We start from the raw sequence: 14,940 nt of genomic DNA, 5'->3' as shown, positions 1-14,940 counted from the left end.
TTGTAAATCAGTAATCTTGGTAAATGATTTCATCACATCACGTGTGTTTAGAAACTGCAGACAAGTAGCCATGTTGATGTTATCATGAATACTAACTCGAACGATGATGCAAAACTGATGACGTTGCATCATCATGTTCTGACGTGTACTATTGCATCATGAAAAAACAATGTTGTCAAAGATTTTTGCTCTAAACAGTTCCGGTTCTTTACTAATGAGTGCACAAACTTAAAAAATGTCAAACCAAAATTTGAAACAAAAATTTCAAACAAAAATTTCGAACAAAAATCTTTGAAACAAAAGTTTGAAAAAAAAATTTGAAACGAAAAAACTTGGAAACGAAAAAAATTCAAACAAAAAATTTCAAACGAAAAAAATTCAAACAAAATTTTGAAACGAAAAAAATTTCAAACAAAAAATTCCAAACAAAAAATTTGGAAACGAAAAAATTTCAAACAAAAAATTTTAATCAAAATTTTGAAACGAAAAATTTTTTAAAATTTCAAACGAAAAATTTTTAAACAAAAAATTTTGAAACAAAAGTTGTCAGAAAAAATTTCAAATAAAATTCTGAAACAAAAAATTCAAACAAAAATTTGAAAGCAAGAATTTTCAAACAAAAAGTTTGAAAAAATTTTACGTTTCACGGTTAACCGTCAAACTTTATCCGGTTTTTAACTATTCGATTAACAAATAAACGGTTTTGATCATATTTATCAGTGAGTGCAAAATGTTGAACGAAACCAAGATTTTTAAATGTTAAACAAAACTTAAAACTGAATGCAGCAAAGATTTGAACCAATCAGATTGCACGAAAGATAGTGATCAACCAATCAGATTGCAGGAAAGATAGTGATCAGTCAATCAAATTGCATTAACAATAACTTTCCTAGTGTCAGATTACATCACCTTATGATTAAATTTCAAACTGTTGTAGCATGTATTGCCTTTCGTCTATGAGTCATAAGATTCAATAAGGTTAGCTATCAGATTTCAAATCAATCACCACCAATGATCTTAGACTATGAGCTGTGACTAAAGTTCAATGTATTGTTTCAAATTTCGCACCTTATGTTAAAATTCTGTTTATCACCATTCCCAAATTTAAAGAATACTTCTCTTGATATACCTAAGTCTTAGAATTAATCATATCATTATATGTTCAATAAGGTCAATAATGTCCGTCAATTGTTTACCTGAGTAGAACCAACTGTTTTCTAAAAGTGTGTGTACTCAAACTTAAGAAGTACCACAACAAAGGAAATGAATCCCTGTACACTACCTCATCAAGGACAATCACGTGGTACAACGTCTTGCTTACGTTTATATTTGGCGGGAATAATCAAAACCAATGACGTAATTTCATTTGACAATTCTCAAATTATCCTACAAAGTTTCAATGTACCAATGTTCTGGACTCCTAATCCCATCATAGGTTAATAACTGATCACGTGATCATACTCATATTTGACAAGGATTTACCCAATGAATGAGATACTATCCAATTTTAAGAACAATTACCAATTATTGATATGACAATAAGAAATGTACCCCCTCCCAAAATTTAAGATTGGTACAGAAATACACCTGTGTCTTATGAAAAAGTAATAAATCCTGTACTTATTCAATAATAAAGCCGGTCAATAACCTTTAAATTTTGAATATTTGGTCATAAGAGGAATACCAATGGGTCCTAGAAAACGTTTACCGAATTTTGTTATTTGATAATTCCCAAATTTAAAAGGGAACATAAATATATAAAGGTAATAAACCTCTGTACATACCCATATAACGTGCTAAATAGGGGTCAATAACTTCCGAAATTTGATTTTTGGTAGTTCTTTACCCATTAAAGGGAACGATGTGGACCATCCAAATTTATAGTGGTACATATTGAAGTCCTGTACTATGACACCAAATGCTTATATTAAACAATTTCTAAAACCGAGTGGATGAGCCAAGATACCCCTCCCAAATTTTTAAAGGGTGCGTCAATGTACCCATGTCTTATGATAGGAAATGAACCCATATACATGACCATATAACCATATAAGGTAATAGAACCTCATCAAAGGGGAGAAATTGGGCCAAAAACAAAACACATGGTACAACATATTGCTTATGTTTATATTTTAGCAATTTTTACCCATGAAAGGGAACAAGATGGACCACCCAAATTTATCATGATACATGTTGAGGCATGTACTATGATACCGAATGCTCAAATTGGAAAATTTCCAAAATTTAAGGGGTTGGCCATGGTACCCCTCCCGGGGTGCATCAATGTACCCATGTCTTATAATAGGAAATGGACCAATATATACATGACCATATAACCATATAAGGTAATAGGACCTCATCCAAGGGGATAAATTGAGCCAAAACCAAACACGTGGTTGTACTAAAATTTGGCAATTTCGTACCCATGAAAGGAAACGAGGTGAACCACCAAAATTTATAGTAATTTATATTAGGGTCCTATACTATAATACCAAACATATAAAAGGGACAATTTCCAAAATTAAAGGGGTGGGTCAAAGTACCCCTCCAGGGTGCACAAATGTACCTATGTCTTATGATAGGAAATGAATTCCCATACGTGACCATATAACATATAAGGTAATAGGACCTCATCCAATGGAATAAATTAGGTAAAAAACGAAACACGTGGTACAACGTATTGCTTACATTTATATTTTGGCAATTTTGTACCCCTAAAAGGGAACGAGGTTATAGTAATATATATTAGGATTCTATACTATTATACCAAATGTTTAAATTGGGCAATTTCTAAAATTAAAGGGGTGGGCCAAGGTACCCCTCCCAAATTTTTAAAGGGGTGCACCAATATACCCATGTCTTATGAAAGGTAATAGACTCTTGTATACGCTCATATAAACATATAAGGTAATAGGACCTCATCCAAGGGGATAAATTAGGTCAAAACCAAACACGTGGTACTACGTATTGCTTACGTTTATATTTTGGCAATTTGGTACCCCTAAAAGGGAACGAGGTGGACCATTAAAATTTATCATAATACATATTAGGGTCCTATACTATAATACCAAATGTTTAAATTGGGCAATTTCCAAAATTTAAGGGGTGGTCCAAGGTACCTCTCCCAAATTTTTCAAGGGGTGCATTAATATATCCATGTCTTATGAAAGGTAATGAACTCCTGTATACGCCCATATAACGATATAAGATAATAACACCTCATCAAAGGTGATAAATTAGGTCAAAAGACCAAACACGTGGTTGTACTAAAATTTGGCAATTGTGTACCCATGAAAGGGAACGAGATGGACCACCCAAATTTATAATGATACATAATAGGTTCTATACTATTTTACCAAATGTTTAAATTGGGCAATTTCTAAAATTAAAGGGGTGGGCCAAGGTACCCCTCCCAAATTTTTAAAGGGGTGCACCAATATGCCCATGTCTTATGAAAGGTAATAGACTCTTGTATACGCTCATATAAACATATAAGGTAATAGAACCTCATCCAAGGGGATAAATTAGGTCAAAACCAAACACGTGGTACTACGTATTGTTTACGTTTATATTTTGGCAATTTGGTACCCCTAAAAGGGAACGAGGTGGACCATCCAAATTTATCATAATACATATTAGGGTCCTATACTATAATACCAAATGTTTAAATTGGGCAATTTCCAAAATTTAAGGGGTGGGCTAAGGTACCCCTCCCAAAATTTTCAATGGGTGTTTTAATATACCCATGTCTTATGAAAGGCAATAGACCCCTGTATACGCCCATATAACCATATAGGGTAATAATACCTCATCCAAGGGGATAAATTAGGTCAAAAACCTCCGAAATTTGAATTTTTGACAATTTTTTACCCATGAAAGGGAACGACATAGACACCCAATACTGATAGAGGTACATACTATGGTCCTAGGCTACCATACCAAATTTTTAGATTTGGCAATTTCCAAAATTTAAGGGGGGTGGCCCTATGTACCCCTGCCAAAATTTAGGGGGTGGGCCATGGTACCCCTGCCAAAATCTAGAGGGGGTGGTCCTAAGTACCCCTAGGTCATTGACCCCGGGCCAAGGTCATTGACCTTTCACCCCGGTCATGAAAGAGAGTGAGGATGAGTCATTCGCGCCAACGCGGACCCCTACTACTCACGTGTTTGATCATTTTAAAAGTACAACGTATCAAAGCAAAAATTCTTGTCACAAGGCCACCCGCAGTGTACTGGGCGGGGTCCAACTCAAAAATTACAAAAGGTAAGGGGGTCAAGTAGTATATTGTTCGAAACTTCTTGGGAAATGAAAGAAGACGGAACAAGTCTCAATACTCTAAAATTACCCTGTGCAAAATGGCGGCCGGTCAAACTGTCAGCAAAAACGTCATTGTAAAGTCGATGGCCACCCCCCAAAAAATCCTGAAACGGTGAGGCAGATGTCAAAACAGGAAAACATGTGTGTCATAATTTCAAAAGTACGATGATTGGAAGTAAAATTATTTGTCTCAGGGTCCTCCATAATGTCCCAGGCGGGGTCATACTCAAATTGTTCAAATGGCAAGGGAGGTCAAGTAGCACATCGTTTAAAGCTGTTATTAAATGAAAGCAGATAGAACAAGTATGGACGCTCTACGATAATACTGTGTAAACATCTTGCATTTTAGTTGTTCTTTCTGTAACCGGGTTTTAGTTTATTTTCACTTTAATTCTTGTACTCAACGAAAAGAAAGGAAATGCCCCTACTGTGAGATTCTGCTCTTTGAGCCCAGTAATGTCTAAATAAATAAAAAAAATATAATAAAATAAAAGCAAATTAAGACATAAAGAAAAGAAACGACAACATTTGACATCTTTGAGTATAGAGCTGACTAGTTAACATATAATGTACTTCCACGAACATAAATAAGTAGAGGTTGGAGCCATGAGAAGTAAAGACTCTTACCTCTACTTATTTATGTTTATGACTGCACAATAGTGGTACTTATGCTCGTTATCTGGTTTATCAATTATAAAATGATTCAAACGAAAGAATTCCTCGCACCAGGAAAAGTAAATACGCACAGATGTCTCAGAATGAAAACAAGTGCCGATTGCAAAATGGAAAGTGAACGTGCTCAGAAAATCGAAATGAAGATGTACATTTTGACCGGTCGCCATTTTACACAGGGTAATTTTAGAGGATCGAGAGTTGTTCCGTGTTCTTTTATTTCTCAACTAGTCAACAGCTTTATTTGACCATATTTTCCATTTGAAAATTTTGAGTAGAACCCCGTCTGGAACCTTGTGGAGGACCCTGCGACAAACATTTTTACTTTCAATCATTGTACTTTTGAAAAGATAACACAAATGTTTTTCTTTTTTGACATCTGTCTTACCGTTTCAGTTTTTTTCTTTCTTTGGAGGGCGGCCATAGACTCTACAATAACGTTTTTGCTGACAGTTTGACCGGCCGCCATTTTGCACAGGGTAATTTTAGAGAGTTGGGACTTGTTCGTCTTCTTTCATTTCCCAAGAAGTATCGAACGATATACTACTTGACCCCCTTAGCTTTTGTAATTTTTGATTGGGCCCCGCCTGGGACTCTGCGGGTGGCCCTGGGTCAACAATGTTTGCTTTGATACATTGTACTTTTATAATGATCAAAAACGTGTTTTCCAGTTTTGACATCTGTCTCATCGTTTGCGATTTCAAGGGGTGAAAACGGATTTTCTGGACACCCTGTATATTCATATAACTCGCATAGTATATGCATTCGGAAACTTTTTATTACAGTTTCGTAATAGGCGTCATTAGTGCTTTCGATTGGTATATAAACCATCTTCCACTTCGATATATAATCTCCCCCTCTTCCCTTGTTAGTTGTATCTTGATTAGCATGGTGCAGCCTGCTACATTTTACTTTTGTTCCCATGGTATGCTGCTATATTTTCTTACGAGACAAGACGAGACAAAACGAGACAAACAAGACGAGACGGGACAGAACCTCTCGAGACGAGACACGAGACGGGACGAGCACATTTTTTCGAGACGAGACACGAGACGAGACATGCTTTGCGCGAGACGAGACGAGACAGCCTGAAGTCTCGTCTCGTCTCGTCTCGTGGCAACACTACTTAGTGGCATATGTACAATTTTGATTCCTGTGCCAGTTCCGGTTTCGATTGAACACAGGAGCAGACTACGGAATGAGTTGCCTTTTACGAGCACTTTTTTCATCCCCTAAAACAGTTGCCATGGTTCAGTGGTACGTTCTCAGCTCACGTGTGGTGGATAAACCATTCTTATTTAGCTTCTTTGGCATAATCGTGGGACGTAAAACTTTAAAATTACAGTTTATTTCACACGTACACACATGGTTAACGAGGTACTTAGTGGCGTATGCTCAGTACCAAATCCGGTTCCACTGCCAGTTTCGGTTCCGATTACACAGGAGCAGGCTATGAACATATTTAACATAGCAAAAAATTATAAAAGACACATACCAAAGGCTGCCAGTACTGTTTTTTTTAACTCTATGTAACATAGTACAGCTAATAATAGTGAATGACTTATTTTTAAACTTCTCCGTAAAGAAATACTATGACCAATTTTGCAACCCCTTATGTAACTTAGGAAAAATGGAACTTTAAAATTCCATTTCAGCACACACACACACACATATATATACTCATATGGTTTACGGAACACTTGGAGCCGTATGTGCAGTTCCAATTTCGCTTCCAGTACTAGTTCCCGCTCCGATTACACATGAGCAGACTGCGAACATGTTTAACATATCAAAAATTATAACAGATTATTACTAAAAGCTCATGTCTATATAACAGACTTTTACTAAAAAATATTACGTCCCTACAACCTTACATGTAGAGATTTTTATAAGGCTATGGCATATTTTTGAAATTCCTAATTAACATACCAGAAATTACATAACCGTGGCCGCAAACTATTTCCAGTTAGAGGCGGGTTTTCTGCTACAACAGGAGAACTGCAATATGTGCTGTGTTGTAGATCTTTCTGTATTCTGTACGTAAAGACAGGGAACACTCATAATTTCGGTTTAATCAATTTTGTAGAGCTCAACAAGATGATTTGACTCTTGTGCGTAGTTTTTGAGGTGCTGCGCGGAGCATACCCTCATTCTGCAATTTAAGACTATTGTATTTTGGGACTACTGTAGCGTCCCCAACTAAGTACAGGGTTGGAACAAAGTTCCTTTCAATAGAGCACTGCGTGCGAATTGGGAGACACGGTAGCTCAGTGATAGAGCGCTTACCTTTGGTGCGTGGGATCCTTCGTTCGACTCTTTATTAAGTAAGTTTGTAGTGGACAACATTGTGTCCTCCCGTTTATTGCATTGGTCCCTCCAGTTACAGAAGTTCCAGGTACGTGTGTGTTGCCATCCCCTGAACAGAAAATAGTTCATCATTCACACTCCAAGTGTCAAGAGAGAATGTCATAACGTGCTTACGCAATAATTAATTGAAATGCATTACTTATTTTTTATTTTTTAAATCGATGTACTAATTGAGCTTTTCGCTGCAATTTCGTAAAAAGAACAAAAAATAGTTGCTAAATTTGATTACAAAATAGCGACGAAATTAGCGTCCTAGAAATTATTTTGGTAGCTATTGAATAATGAATCTGAAAACAAAGTGTCAATATGTTCCCGAGTTATATTTGTCATCGAGCTGACCATTTTTTACATATGCTATGTGCCAACGTAATAACAAAATTGAAAACAATGGGTATACTTATCTAGGTTAAATTGTTTAGACTATCCTTATCTAAACCAATATATTATGCTGCAATCCCTTTTAGTTTTATGCGTCTTTTAATATTTTTCGCAAGCTAAGAATTAAATATTTTTAAAATTAATGAACTAATTGAACTTCTCACTGCAACTCGTAAAAGAGAAAAAAAAACGTTACTAAATTTGATTCCAGTTACTAAATGCCGCCGAAATTATTGTCCCCAGAAATTATTTTCGTACCTATTTAACCCGAGAAAGCCCAGGGGGTGCCTCAGAGGCATTCTGGTCCACTTTTAGTGCAATTATTCTTAATAGATGTTTCGTCGCATGTTTTCCGCTCTATAATGCTCCTATCTCTTTGGAATATGCCCCCTGATTGAGTTGTTCTTCATACGTTTTCTTATTTTACTTCAGAAAAATAGGGTTATTTTTTATACTGACATAAAGGCCCAAGGGGGTGCCTCGGAGGCACCCTGGTTAATTTTTAATGCCATTATTCTTAATAGATATTTCGTCCCGTCTGCTGCGCTCTAGAATTCTTCTATCTCTTTGAAATACACCCTCCGATTGCGTTTCCTAAGCACTTTTTGTACTTTACCTAAGAAAAAATAGCGTTATTTTTTAAACTAACATAAAGGCCCAAGGGGTGCCTCTGAGGCTCCTATTGAAGTATGTACTTTTCTAATTGTTTGATACTGTTTATTTTTATTACCATTGACAAATGATTTCATAGCAAAGTAGTGACTAGACTTTCCTATTAATGTCGGAAAATACAAAAAGTCGCGGTGAGTTCAGGTAGCTTGTATATGCAGCAGGGAGCCTCACAGGCATCCCCTGAGCCTTTTAAGGGTAAAATTAGCGTGGATTTTCTCGAGTTAGTAGCGAAACTGAGAACAAATTGTCAATATTTTTCCGAGTTATATTTGTCCTCGAGCTGACCATTTTCTACATATTCTGTGCCAACGTAACATCAAAATTATTTAGGATATACTTACCTGAAGCAAGATATGTTGCTGCAGCTGCTGCTTTTAATATTTTCTCTATCTAAGAATTAAATATTTTAAATTATTTCTTTTTTGTACATTTTTAAAATCATTATACTAATTGAGCTTCTCACAGCAAGGTCGTACAAAGAACTAAAATTACTAAATTTAGTTCGAAAATGCCGCCGAAATTGGTGGGTCAGAAACTATTTAACACCGAATATGACAATAAAATCTCAAAAGGTCCCCGAGTTATATTTGACTTCGAGCTGACCACTATTTTACTGGTGCATGTAAATTACATATCCCCCTCACAACATTGCCAATCTCACGACACATGGAAGGCCAGTGAAATTCTTTCGAAGTTATGTTACGTAAAACATTTGTCTCGACAAAAATGGGCATTGTTATGATGGGTATCCAATAACTTAAATGATAAGTGCCCGAGGAAGACAAAATCTCCAGAGTTCCCTTTGTTTGACCTCAAGTTGCCCACTTAAAACATCGATATGTCACCTAAGACATCAAAATTGGTTCCCATCAGCATCGACGACCTTCTGTCAATGTTTTGAAAGGCCATGGATTCCATCGTCAAGAAAATATTTGTACTGGCGTTTCCAAGGAATGGTACAGGTGCAATGTCCAGGGAGTATGGCAGGTGCTGCTTTGTTTCCACGTGTAGATTAGCGTTGTCCCGTAACAGGAGGACTGGCTCTAAAGTTTCGTATTAATGCTAGAAAATACAGTGATAGGAGAAATAATGAGGAATGAAAGAGGTTGTTATCTTTTGGGGGAACCAAAATAACATATTCTTAGCAGCATTAAAATATTTTTTCAATTTTTCTCGAAAACTACACATAATTGAATCTCTGACACCTGATTTTAATTTTTACTGTTTAACGTCTCACAATTATGCCTTTTAGGCTAAAGGAGACATAATAATGAAAGAATTGGTGGAATGAGAAAGTGGGAGGAAACGGGAGGACACAATGTTGTCCACTACAAACTTACTTAATGAAGAGTCGAACGAAGGATCCCACGCACCAAAGGTAAGCGCTCTATCACTGATCTACCGTGTCTCCCAATTCGCACACCTCTATTGAAAGGAACTTTGTTCCTACCCTGTACTTAGTTGGGGACGCTACAGTAGCCCCAAAATACAATAGTCTTAAACTGCAGAATGAGGGTATGCTCCGCGCAGCACCTCAAAAACTACGCACAAGAGTCAAATCATCTTGTTGAGCTCTACAAAATTGATTAAACCGAAATTATGAGTGTCCCCTGTCTTTACGTACAGAATACAGAAAGATCTACAACACAGCACATATTGCAGTTCTCCTGTTGTAGCAGAAAACCCGCCTCTAACTGGAAATAGTTTGCGGCCACGGTTATGTATTTTCTGGTATGTTAATTAGGAATTTCAAAAATATGCCATAGCCTTATAAAAATCTCTACATGTAAGGTTGTAGGGACGTAATATTTTTTAGTAAAAGTCTGTTATATAGACATGAGCTTTTAGTAATAATCTGTTATAATTTTTGTTATGTTAAACATGTTCGCAGTCTGCTCATGTGTAATCGGACCGAGAACTGGCACTGGAAACGAAATTGGAACTGAACATACGGCTCCAAGTGTTCCATAACCATGTGAGTATGTGTGTGTGTGTGTGAGTGTGTGTGTGCCCTGAAATGCAATTTTAAAGTTCCATTTTTCCTATGTTACATAAGGGGTTTAAAAATTGGTCATAGTATTTCTTACGGAGAGGTTTAAAGATAAGTAATTTTCTTTTATTAGCTCTTCTATGTTACATAGGGTTAAAAGACAGTACTAGCAGCCTTTAGGGTCAACGCAGCGGCCAACGTCACAGCCTTTCTAGAGGAATATGTGTTGTGAAATCTGCTATAGCCTTTGTAGTCTGTGTAATTTCTGCATTTCTAGACTGAGTGTAATTTCTGCTATGTTCAATAAGAGCTGTTGTGCCTTTTGTGTAAAGTCTACAATAGGTCATAGTCTTTTTATAACTGTTACATTGTTCTGGAAGGCCATGTATTCCATCGCAAAGATGGTATTTGAACTGGTGAATCCAAGGAATGGAACCGGTGCAATGTCGAGGGAGTAGGCTGATGCAATATTGTTTCCACGTGAGGCTTACGACCGTTGTCCCGTAACAAGAGGACTAGCTTCAGAGTTTTGTATTAATGTTTTGACGAGGAACCGGAAGAGGTACTGGAACTTGAGTCGGAACAGGGGTCGGAAGATGTATCGGAACCGGAACCGGAACTGGAACAGTTTGCGCATGGTCAGTAGGTCAAATAAAACCAAGTGTCACCACTCTACTAATATTACTGGGTCTAACAGCTTAGATAACATCCGAGGACAATGTTACAATGGTGCAACCGCGATGCGTGGTCAGCACTCTGGCGTTTCAATGAGGATGAGAGACGTGAACGATTTAGCCATTTATATTCATTGTTACAAACATTTTGAATTTATCCATTGTTGGTGTGTGAGGAGAAGTGTCTGCGATTCGAAACATATTTGGTGGTCTGAGTAGTTTGCATTCCTTCATAGAAGCATCGCCAAAAAGGCAGGCTATGGGGTCGTCCACATATAACGTAACGCCGCAAAGGGATCGGAGGGGGTTCAGCCTTGCCTTACGAAGCTTGGCAAGGGGGGAAGAAGGGGTTTTCGTTACGTAACACATGTTTTTTGTTACGTAACAGAAAAAATTACAGAAGCCATGGGGTGCAGTGCACCGAACGTCCCACGAAGAAGACAAATCCCACGAGCATTGGATGGTACACTGCACCCCAAGGCTGTTTCCGAGTGTGAAACAGCAACTGAATATTACAGACGCGAAGTGTATTATCCGGTTGTTGACATCCTTGTGACAAACATTAGCAATAAGTTCAAAGAAAATGATATGCAGGTTCTTCATTCCATCCACGATGTGTTGAAACAACACAAGTCATCAGCAGAAAGTATCACAATTGTCAGCAACACCTACAAAATCCCCAAAGTTGAGCTCACATCGGAGTTAACAGTTTTCTCCAATTTATGTGCAGAGAGACGGACTGAAAATTATTTTTCATCGCGTCTAAATTTTTTTTTGAAATTGAACCTTTGCGAATGCTTTCCAAACTTGAACAAAGTTTATACGATTTTTCTAACCGTGCCTGCGAGTTCCGTAACCAGTGAACGTTCTTTTTCGTGCCTAAGACGGCTAAAAACATACGTTCGTTGCATTATGGGTCAAGAAGGACTTCGTAGTTTAGCTGTGTTGTGCATAGAAAGATCTTATGACATTAACGTTTCTCAGATTATCTACAAATTTGATTCAGAAACAACATTTCGAGGAATGTGGCTGCAGCTTTATTAACAGTTCAAGTCCAGTTTCCATATCATTACATTTAGCGGTAAGTGAAATATTAAGTTATTAAATCAAAATTATAAATGTGATATTTTACTGGCTAATATTTGGATTACTTAATTCCTTGTATTATTGATAAGCAGTATTTGCTTCAGAGATTATTGCATTCAGCAGTATTGCTTCCCCCTCCATACACACACACTCAAGTGCAAAATATCCTTCAGGCAAATTTTCAGAGAAAATCAGGATAAGAAGAAACATATGTTTAACTATCATACCCCTCTTTACTTTTAAAATGCCCTCTTTGGAGATTTTTTCTTAAAGAAATACTATTAATGAGCTGGGCTAAACGATAAACGAATACGTGGATATTGTGCTGATAGGTTGTTCCTGGTAATTCCCTAACATCATTTAAGGCTCAGGTCAATATGAGGGAATGGCAAAGATCACGGAAAGATTGGCTAAGCGGGGCTTAAAATGGAATGGAACGCACCTGTTCTGCGTTTCAGTAAGTCAGTGTGGTGCCCGAATTCAGTTCCTGTGATGTACTTGTCTCCCTCCAAATTTGTAGTCTTTTCAGTTTAATATTGTCATATTTTAAGCAGATTAATATCCTATTAAAGCACGCTATTAGAACTAATCTAGAACTTTTCATTCTGCGTCATTGTGTTCCGCCAAATAATTCTAGGGAAGGGCATTCCGGCTATTGACGAAAACAATTTTTAGCACAGAGGCAAAGGTATAATTTTAGGTTTCACCTGCAAAAACTAACGTAAAGTTAGGCTGGATATCTGCCTGAGTTGTAGTTATATCATTCCCACACTCCAACTACACAATTGTGATCCAAAATCAGAGAGGGTTTCTCGAAACTACGGTGTTAAATATTTGGTTAAAACATTAGAAGCAAAAGTATGGTTGGTTTCAAAAACTGACAATTTAAAGTTGAAGACTACCTGCCCAAATGGAAATTTGTGACTATATTTTTGTCGAAACAATGAAAAGTTTACATGTGTAAAAGTGAGCAATGTATTTTATATACTTCTAATTACAGCTTGTAAATCTTACAGTCAATAAATAGAACTTCTTATGGTCTCCTAACAATGAAAGAAAAGAAGAATTGCAGTTCACACTCATGCCATGTTGCTGCCACCGCAAATTCAAACTTTATAATCGACTTTTATACCAAAGGCAATATTTGAAATATGTTGCTGCTCCCAATCTAAAGTATGAATTAAAATCTACGGTTGGTTGAATTTCTGTGATCAGTTGTTAATTTATAATGCTCATTCTTAAAGTTGCATAGGGAGATAGCATATACAACTCAAAAAACATGGAAAGATGTATGCTTGGAATAACCCGGAGAGATAGAAAAAGTAATTAATGGATCAGGAAGATGACAGGAGTGACCGATATCATTGCGAAAATAAAAGGGCTCAAGTGTCAGGGAGCTGATCATGTTGCAAGAAGAACTGACGATAGGTGGACAAAAGCAATCCTTGACTGGATCCTAAGGGAACGAAAACGATCCAGAAAACGTTATAATACAATATGGTGTGATGAAATTGGAAGCAGTGTGGAGTAATGTGGAAATAAACTGCCGAAAATAGATACGTGTGAAAAAGAATTGAAGAGCTCTTCATGCAGCAGTGGGTCGACAAAGGTTGAGAATATATATATATGTATGTATTTTCTGTGTGTGTGCCCCCCAACCATATGGGCCAAGGTTACGCTTATGCATCCATGTGTCAAGTGGAGCTCGAGCAAGGCACCGTGACGGCCGAGGCGTGCCGCACACTACTTGCAGACTACGTACACTCCTTCATGACGAGCATGTTTCCAAATGGTAGTGGCATTTTTCGACAAGATAATGCACCATGTCACAATTCCAGGAGTGTGATGAAGTAGTTCGAGGAACACAGGAGCGAATTCAAAACGATGTGTTGGCTCCCAACTCGCCGGATCTGAACCCAAATGAACACATTTGGAATGTGATTGAACGTGACGTCAGAGCGCATCGCCCCTGCCCGGAATTTACGGGAATTAGGTGACCTGTGTGTGCACATGTGGTGCCAACTCTCTCCAGCGACCTACAAACGGTCATTGCATCCATGCCAAGACTCATCGCCGTTGTTATTATGCCAATGGTGGACATACTGACAATTAGGTAGATAGTCATAATGTTCTGGCTGATGTGTGAGTATATTTTAACTCGTATAGTTTGTCTCGACTCGAATTTGAGTTGAGTCGAGGAGTCGAGACAACATTTTCTCGAGACGAGTCGAGACAGGCTTAAATCTTGACTTGACTAGTGTGCACTGTGCCTGTGTAGGCTTCGAAGCCCTCTAAAGGCCAGTTTCTCTTTCACGTCCTTGCGTGTTTGTGTTTCTTTATGTTTTTCAATTTAAAGTTGAATTTTCTGGACTATTCTTTCTACATAACATTACTGTTTTTATAATGACTGAAATCTGCAAGTTTCATAGTTATCACACTGGAATCGTAAAAGTGTGTAATTTATTGAATTCACTGCACATCCAGTTTTTTCCTTTTCCCAGGACAGTGATGTCTTGGAGTAGTGGCTTAAGAGTTAGTTTCAGAACGTTTGGGTGGCGGGTTCGAATCCCCGCTGAAGTAATTGAGAAAATTTTTATCACTTACAATATTGATACTTCTTATGTATACTAACATAAAAATATTCAATTTCTCTGGGCCTAAATGTTGATACGACTTCCTTTACAGGTGAAATGCCGGCAACACAAAATTACGTCATCTGTACCAACCTTGATTCGTACTGTCTGGAAACGTAAAGTGTTTAGCCAACAATTGATGAATGGGCC

The 14,940-nt window shown here is 37.4% G+C and overlaps 2 protein-coding genes across 2 annotated transcripts in view; both read left to right on the top strand.

Annotated features, from left to right (window-relative positions):
- LOC145684736 (venom allergen 3-like) overlaps positions 1-14,940 on the top strand; it is a 354,554-nt gene that overhangs the window by 36,067 nt on the left and 303,547 nt on the right. The gene's annotated exons all lie outside the window — the stretch shown is intronic.
- Positions 11,477-12,115, top strand: LOC145685326 (zinc finger MYM-type protein 1-like). The gene has a single exon (XM_081757701.1). It carries the CDS (start codon positions 11,477-11,479, stop codon positions 12,113-12,115), a length of 639 nt encoding a protein of 212 aa, XP_081613827.1.

Source organism: Thermobia domestica, chromosome 5, assembly GCF_964235325.1.
Source record: "Thermobia domestica chromosome 5, izTheDome1.hap1.1, whole genome shotgun sequence".
Lineage (NCBI taxonomy): Eukaryota > Metazoa > Arthropoda > Insecta > Zygentoma > Lepismatidae > Thermobia > Thermobia domestica.
This window is presented reverse-complemented; position numbering and strand designations above follow the sequence as displayed.